The sequence below is a fragment of the Mesocricetus auratus genome, unplaced genomic scaffold (assembly GCF_017639785.1).
Source record: "Mesocricetus auratus isolate SY011 unplaced genomic scaffold, BCM_Maur_2.0 Super-Scaffold_100009, whole genome shotgun sequence".
NCBI classification, from domain to species: Eukaryota; Metazoa; Chordata; class Mammalia; order Rodentia; family Cricetidae; genus Mesocricetus; species Mesocricetus auratus.
Window position 1 is genome coordinate 60,418,028 of NW_024429193.1, and position 8,362 is coordinate 60,426,389.

Here is an 8,362-nt window from a genome sequence, read left to right on the forward strand (position 1 = left end):
CTAGGGGCTGTCCAAGAGTAACATGTTTGCATCCATCAGACAGGCTTGCCCCTCAGTCCCACAGCTGTGTAACAGATCTACTGAGCAAGTAGGCGGAGAGTTCTATCCCCTGGGAGAAGAATCCCTGCTCCCTCCCAGCTTCACAGCAGCGGGGGAGGCGGGGTAAATGTGGTGGGAAACAGTGCAATTTCCTCTTTTTACTTTCACAGCCGTAGTGCCAAATTCAGAATGGATATCCTCTTTACAGCCCTCCTTGTTGTGCCGCTTATCCTGGGTAAGTCCACTTCTGACCCCGAGTTTTTGTACCAGTTCTTATAAACGGGATGAGAGAAAAGATAGAAAGAGAAGGTAAGTGGGCATGTCGGCGGGGAATGAGGGTGCTTTCTCAGCTGCTGGAGTCCAGGGTTGGGGGCAAAGTAGAGATCTGGAAGGTGGAGCCAGGAAAAGCAAAAGGAAAGCCAAGCGAAGTCCTGTCAGAGAAGAGAAGGCTGATTGATGGAGGATGGAGTCCCAAACAGAGCTCCTTCAGCAAGACGGAACTCAGATCCCTGTTGCTGTCACCGCAAAAGCTGAACAGAAGAGTGAGGAACATAAAGGAAGGAGGTGGGCTCTTGGAAGCCAGGGAGTGAAACCAGTGAGAGACGCCAGAGCAGCTCCTTCCCACAGAATAGAACGGGGGCGGGGGGGGGGGGGCTTATTAGCAAAGACATAGGTGTGAGAGCCAAGCTTGATTCCGCATGCCCCAGCTCTTGGAACATAGAGGGGAAAGGACCAAAAATTCAAGGTCGACTACACAGTGAGTTCCTGACTATTTCCAGACAGGCATGGTGGCCCATACCTTTAGCCCCAGTACTCAGGCAGAGGCAGGCAAATCTCTGAGTTCAGGGTAAGCCTGCTCTCTCAAACAAGCTCCAGAACACCCAGGGATATCCAGAGAAAACCTGTCTCAAACAAACAAATACCCCCTATGCCAAAACACAAAACCAAGCTGGGCGTGGCTGCCTTTAATTCCAGCATTCTAGAGGCAGAGACAGGAGGATCTCTGGGAGTTCTATGCTGGTTAGGGATACATACTGAACCCCTGACTTAAAAAAAAGAAAGACATAAATATGGATTGGCTTATAGGACAGTAGAAAACTGGCTGCCTTTAGGGACAGCATCCCAAGGGTAGTGTGGCTCCTTCCCTTCTTTGTTCTCCAGTCTGCCAGGTGTGTCTCATTGTTTTCCTTTCCTTTAAGTCCTGTGTCCTTAGTTTGGGGTTAGTGGGATGTGTTTAGCAGAAGGCCTAGAATTCTGGATTCTGGATCAGTGCCACACATTTTTAGTTTCAGAAGGGAAGAAAAGCTATGATGGGTCATTTGGTCCAGCTGACTTATTTTAAGGAAGGGATGTGGCGGTGCACGCCTTTAATCCTGGCATTTGGGAGGCAGATCTCTGTGAGTTCCAGGTTGCACTGATCTACAGCCAGGGCTATGTAGAGAACCCCTGTCCAAAAAAAAAAAAAGTGTAGGGTTCAAAAAGTGTGGACTGTTCAAACTTCGGCTTAGTTAGCAGTGAAGCTGGAAGTAAACCCAAATCTAAAAGCCTGAGATTGTTAGTGTTTGTGTGAGAGATGCTGATATGATCTCTCCCAAGTATAAAAAAGTTTGGGAGCATATGGAATCTATATGAGTTTCTAAATTTCTGGTCTCTGTCTTCCACTTATAAAGGGTTTACATCTCCTTTGGGGCTTAGAGTTTGTGAAAGGATCTGGTTTCTGTCCTGAGAGCTCCGCACTGAAAGCAGAACTAGGAGCCAGCTGGGAGTTAGGGAACTGGGTGGGTTTGGAGGACCAGGGACAGGGAGATGAGACCTCTGGAGAGGAAAAAGGAAAACTAGGAGATCTGGGATCAACTCCATGTGTGCTGTTGCTAAGGAGCTCCAGATGCTTTTGACCTGCAGCTCTTGTCCCTGCAGGACAGGAATACGAGGAAGGAGAAGATCTGGAAGATTACTATCAAGTGATATATTATTATTACACAGTTACCCCTAATTATGGTGCGTATGAGAAAGGCCCTGACTCTTAGTCGGGTAGGAAGAGATTTGGGTAATACTTCATTCAGAGACTGCCCTTCCCTTTGCAACAGAACAAGACAATCAAACAAAATTTTGGCTGTGAGCAAAACCTATCAAGACTCTTGGTGTTTTTTTTCTCAAGCTTATGATTTTTTTAAAATTAAAAAGTATTTTATGTGTATGAATATTTTGCCTGCATGTGTGTCTGTGCACCATGAGTATGTCTGGTGCCCACAGAGGCCAGAAGAGTGCATTGAATCCCTTGTAACCAGAGTTTCAGGAGGTTGTGAGCCAACAGGTGGTTGCTGGGAACTGAAACCAGGTTCTCTGCAAGAGCAGTCAGTGCTCTTCACCTCTAAGCTGCCTCTTCAGCCCCTTAAACTTATATTTTTATTCTTTGGAAAATGTTTAGGATAATTTGGAAATTTTCCAATTTGTAAATTATTTTAGACACTAGATTGACAATATAAATCTATACATATTCACCATTCTTTTAAAGATTAAACCAGGTGTGACAATGCATGCCTTTAATCCCAGTGCTTGAGAGGCAAAGTGCTGTTAGATCTCTGTCCTGGTCTACAGATCGAGTTCCAGGACAGCTAAGGCTGTTAAACAGAGAAACCCTGTCTCAAAAAACAAAACAAAACAAAAAAATTTACTTTTCATTATTATTTTAAACTACGTATAATAGAGGGGTGCGTACTTGTACATGAGTGGAGTTGCCATGGAGATCAGAGGTGCCAAGTCCCCCTGGAGCTGGAGTTTTGAGAGACCAAAAACTGCTCAGTACAGATTCTAGAAACTAAACTCAGGTCCTCTGAAAGAGAAATATATGTTCTTAACTGCTAAGCCATCTTGCCAGCTCCAACTCATAAACATTTTTAACACTAAAAATAACTAGAAGTAGGTTGTACCAACACAGTTTATAACTTAGGTAAAGTAAAGTATTCTAAGCACGAAGTATTCTGAGCAGTTTCTTCCCCTTTTACTTCTGTTTTTTTTTTTTCTGTCTTCTCCAGATGACATTAGTGCAAACTTCACTGTTGATTATTCCATGTTTGAGTCAGAGGACAGGTTGGTGAGTGACTTCCCTTTCTAAGAGGGTCAGGATAAATAACTGTCAAACAGAAACTGGGAAGTGCAGAAATGTAACTGATTAGCAAGAATGAAGACGGGAAGACGGGTTGGCTATGGAAGTCCATTCCAATAATCCCAGCACTTGGGGGGCAGAAGCAGGAGGACAGCCATGGGTTGAAGGTCAGCCTGGTCTACATAGCCAGGATTATTTAGTAAGACTGTCCCAGGAAAAAAAGAAAACAAGAAAATAAAACCTGGTAGCTAGAAACTAGGAAATGGGTCCCAAACAGACCTGTTAACTGTAGCTGGGAGAAGGAAGCCAGAAGCTTGTAGGCTGGTTTATTAACACACGAAGGAGTGGAATACATACATAGTCCATACTAGCACTGGGCTCAGACAATCCCTGACCTTAAATTTTAGTCATGTGGGGTTGGGGTGAGGTAGGAGGCTTGCTTGAAGGAAAAGATGGAAACCCTAAATAGAGCATCCGTGGGGATTTAGATGGAAGAAATGATAACTGTTTCCCAATCCTACCGAGGTCAGAACAGGTTGGAAAAGGAAGTAACAACAGAAGCAGTAGAGACTACCATTAGTCTTCATACTCAACTTGTGGACCATCAGAATCCTGTAACCACGAGACCAGTGTCAACAGAACCAGTGAGTCAAATGGGGATTAAGAAGGGGGAGATATGACATCTCTTAGCCTGACAGATCCCAGGCCTAGTGACCTTGAATGAACCGAGGCGGGGTTTTGGTAGCAGGGAGAAGTAGATAATTAATACTTCCATGTAGGTATTCTAAGTTGGTTTTCTTTTGCTGTGATAAAACACTGACCAAAACGCCTTGGGGAGGAAAGGTTTGCTTCATCTTACAACTACCAGGTCACATATCATCACGGAAGGAATTGGGGCAGGAACTCAAGCCAGGAATGGAAGCATAGACTTTGGAGGCACACTGCTTCCTGGCTTGCTTCCATGGCTTGCTCAGCTTGCATTTTTAGACCACTTGCCCACAGCAGGCTGGCCCCTTCCATATCAATCACTAATCAAGAAAATTCCCACAAAGATATTCCCACAATTCAATCTGATGGAGACAATTCCTCAGATGAGGTTCCCTCTTCCCAGGTGACTCTAGTTTGTGTCAATGAAACCAGCAGAACAGGTGTCATATTTGTGCCACACCACATGTGTGGAGGCCAGAGGACAACTCTGGGGCCCGTGCTTTCACCTGCTGGGCCAGCCAGGTTTTGTTTTAGATACCACTTAAGACTAAGACATCTTTTGCTCATCAGGTGTTCTAAAGGGACAAACAAAATTAGGAAGAATAGTTACTACAAGAACGAAAGTGGCTGAAGGAAGGGAAGGGAACAAATAGTTCTATTTGGTGATCAGGGCACGATAGAAGAGACATTCACGGAGGGAAACAGTATGAAAAAGGGTTGGGCTGAAAAGGAAATTCAAGAATGACGTTTTCACCATGTGGGGTTGGGGGATAGGAGGCTTCCTCCAAAGAGAGGGTGATGAAGAGAAAAACTCTAAATATGCCATCTGTGAGGATGCTGGATGGAAGCAAGACTGGCCTGAATGATACAGCAATGATACACCATTGGGAAAAATGGCCAGGCATGGTGGCACATGCTTTAATCCTAGCAGAGGCAGAGAGAGGCAGAGAGAGGCAGAGAGAGGCAGAGAGAGGCAGAGAGAGAGAGAGAGAGAGAGAGAGAGAGAGAGAGAGAGGCAGAGAGAGGCAGAGAGAGGCAGAGAGAGGCAGAGAGAGGCAGAGAGAGGCAGAGAGGCAGAGAGAGGCAGAGAGAGGCAGAGAGAGGCAGAGAGAGGCAGAGAGAGGCAGAGAGGCAGAGAGAGGCAGAGAGAGAGAGAGGCAGAGAGGCAGAGAGGCAGAGAGAGGCAGAGAGGCAGAGAGAGAGAGAGGCAGAGAGGCAGAGAGAGGCAGAGAGGCAGAGAGGCAGAGAGGCAGAGAGAGAGAGGCAGAGAGAGAGAGGCAGAGAGAGGCAGAGAGAGGCAGAGAGGCAGAGAGAGGCAGAGAGAGGCAGAGAGAGGCAGAGAGGCAGAGAGGCAGAGAGAGGCAGAGAGGCAGAGAGGCAGAGAGGCAGAGAGAGAGAGGCAGAGAGAGAGAGGCAGAGAGAGGCAGAGAGAGGCAGAGAGGCAGAGAGAGGCAGAGAGAGGCAGAGAGAGGCAGAGAGGCAGAGAGGCAGAGAGAGGCAGAGAGGCAGAGAGGCAGAGAGGCAGAGAGAGAGAGGCAGAGAGAGAGAGGCAGAGAGAGGCAGAGAGAGGCAGAGAGGCAGAGAGAGGCAGAGAGAGGCAGAGAGGCAGAGAGAGGCAGAGAGGCAGAGAGAGAGAGAGAGAGGCAGAGAGGCAGAGAGAGGCAGAGAGGCAGAGAGAGGCAGAGAGAGGCAGAGAGAAGCAGAGAGAGAGAGGCAGAGAGAGGCAGAGAGAGGCAGAGAGAGAGGCAGAGAGAGAGAGAGGCAGAGAGAGGCAGAGAGAGAGGCAGAGAGGCAGAGAGAGAGAGAGAGAGGCAGAGAGAGGCAGAGAGAGGCAGAGAGAGAGGCAGAGAGAGAGAGGCAGAGAGAGGCAGAGAGAGGCAGAGAGAGGCAGAGAGAGGCAGAGAGAGGCAGAGAGAGGCAGAGAGGCAGAGAGAGAGAGGCAGAGAGGCAGAGAGAGGCAGAGAGGCAGAGAGAGGCAGAGAGAGGCAGAGAGAGGCAGAGAGAGAGAGGCAGAGAGAGGCAGAGAGAGAGGCAGAGAGAGAGAGAGGCAGAGAGAGGCAGAGAGAGGCAGAGAGAGGCAGAGAGGCAGAGAGAGAGAGAGAGGCAGAGAGGCAGAGAGAGGCAGAGAGGCAGAGAGAGGCAGAGGCAGGGACCAAAAAACAGCCTACATGCAGTTGAACACAAATGAAAGGAACCAGTAGGATTGGCAAGCAAAGCCTGATAGTAAATAACCCACACATTTTAAATGCATAGTAGGTTCTCTATTAATGGTAAGCCCCTCCTAAGCATAGGAAGTATGTCTTATATATAAACCCCCAAAGCACCTATCACAGGGGCTAGCACAAAGTCATGCACACAAAAGATAAAACATTGAGTGTCACTGAGAGTGTGGTCTCCCAAATGGGAAGAATTCTTTACAGTGGTGGGGAGGAGGGCTGAATCTCCTTAGAGACCAGAGGTAAGGAAGAAGGGGATTAGTGTAGAGAGATGGCTGTGTTCCGGAAGGGGAATGGAAACTGCTAGCAAGGGTGACAATGATCTGTTGTGTGTGTGTCGGGGGTGTTTTAACAGAGTCCAGATCAGAATGATGCCATGTCCAGTCTACAGAGTTCTGTGTCCTGTCTTCTCTTATGGACCCTTCTTCAAGGGGGGATACATTTTATGTAGACGGTAAGAGGGCAGTCACTGGCTTTGGTGGGGGTGCTATGAAGTAATTCTTACCAACCTGCTCAGTTCTCCTATGCTTAAGGAAAAAAGCAGGATCACATTTAGAAATATCTAATTATATAATCTTGAAGAAATCTGGAATAAGTTGAAGCAAAGACTCTTGTGATATATATTCCTTCTGATCTGGGAGGACTTTCAAGACCTCCTAGGAGAGAGGTAGGCTGAATAGAGAAGCCTTTGCCAAGCTTCCAACAAGTTTGGAAAACTCAAGGTTGATTCCATTCTGTCCATGTTTGAAGTTATGGCAGGTGCCAGAGGTCAAAAAGGGTGTGCCTTACAACCCTGGAGAGCCAAGAGGCAAAGTTCAGCAGGAGGAGGGAGACACGAGAGGAACCCATCTTTCTCAACAGAGAATGTTGAATCCCTCTCAGAACATTTCTCTGTGGGGTTTGCATAGAGATGCGAGAAAGGGAAGACTTCATTGGCCTCTTGTTATTGTTTCTTGGATTTCTTGTTTTTAATTATGTTTGTGTATAGAGGAGGGATATGTATACATGAGTGGCGTGTTTAGGAGGCCAGAGGCACTAGAGCTTCAGGAATGGGAGTTACAGGGATTTGGGAACCACCTGGCATGAGTTCAGGGAATTGAATTTAGTTGGCCAATTGTCAGTTGTCGGTGGTGGTGGCACATGTTCTTAGTCCCAATACTTGGGAGGCAGAGACAGATCTCTGTGAGTTTGAAGCCAGCCTGGTTTACAAATCTAGTTCCAAAACAACCAGGGCTGCACAAAAAAAATCCTGTCTTGAAAAACAAAACAAAACAAAACAAAAAGCAGTGTGTCCTCTTAAACACCAGGTCACTCAACTGATTCTGTTTTTATCCCCCCCTCCCTCCAGGTGAGAGAAGGCTGCTATGACTCTTCAGCCGAGTTTGGCAAGAAGTTGAATGAAAAATAAAAGAAAAAAATAGTTTTGTCTACTTCTTTTTTACATTTTTCCTTTTTTAATTTGAATTAGAAACAAACTTATTTTACATGTCAATCCCAGTTCCCTCTCCTTGCCATCCCTCCCTGCCCCCCACAAGCCCATCCCCTTTCTGCTGCCCAGGGAGGGTGAGGCCTTCCATGGGGGATCTTTAAAGTCTGTCATATCATTTGGGGCAGGGCCTAGGCCCTTGTCCACATGTCTAGATATTCCCAAAGTCCATTCATATAGTAGGAATAAATACTAATCCACTGCCAGAGGCCCCATAGATTACCCAGGCTTCCTAACTGACACCCACCATCAGGGGGTCTGGGTCTGTCCTATGCTGGTTTCCAAGCTATCACTCTGGGGCCCATGAGCTCCCCCTTGTTCAGGTAAGCTGTTTCTGTGGGTCTCTCCATTCTAGTCTTGACTCCTTTGCTCAGCACTCCTCCCTCTCTGCAACTGGATTCCAAGAGTTCAGCTCAGTGTTTAGCTGTGGGTGTCTGCTTCTGCTTCCATCAGCTACTGGATGAAGGATCTAGGATGGCATATAAAGGAGTCATCAATTTCATTATTGGGGAAGGGCGTTTAAGGTAGCCTCTTCACTATTGCTTAGATTGCTAGTTGGTATCATCCTTGTAGATCTCTGGACATTTCCCTAGTGCCAGATTTCTCTTTAAATTTATAATGGCTTCGGGAGGCAAGTTCCAGGACAGGCTCCAAAGGTACACAGAGAAATCGTGTCTGGGGTGGGGGAAACAAAAACAAAAAAATTTATAATGGCTCCCTCTATTATAGTATCTCTTTTCTTGCTCTCCTCTATTCTTCCCCTGACTCCATCTTCCTGCTCCCTCATGTCCTCCTCTCCCCTCCTCT

The 8,362-nt window shown here is 46.9% G+C and overlaps 1 protein-coding gene across 3 annotated transcripts; it reads left to right on the plus strand.

The window, feature by feature from the left end:
- The first annotated feature begins 209 nt into the window (after nucleotides 1–209).
- On the plus strand, nucleotides 210–7,479 carry CUNH1orf54 (chromosome unknown C1orf54 homolog). Of its 3 annotated transcripts, none has more exons than XM_021235467.2 (6): nucleotides 210–274; nucleotides 1,957–2,037; nucleotides 3,075–3,133; nucleotides 3,676–3,789; nucleotides 6,425–6,523; nucleotides 7,418–7,479. In XM_021235467.2, the coding sequence occupies exons 1-5, from the start codon at nucleotides 229–231 to the stop codon at nucleotides 6,518–6,520; spliced, it is 396 nt and encodes a 131-aa protein (XP_021091126.1). In that variant the 5' UTR covers nucleotides 210–228; the 3' UTR covers nucleotides 6,521–6,523; nucleotides 7,418–7,479. The 3 variants fall into 3 exon arrangements, with proteins under 3 accessions (XP_021091126.1, XP_012979229.1, XP_012979227.1); XM_013123773.3 differs by having other exon boundaries at nucleotides 229–348; XM_013123775.3 differs by lacking the exon at nucleotides 1,957–2,037.
- The last annotated feature ends 883 nt before the right edge of the window (nucleotides 7,480–8,362 follow it).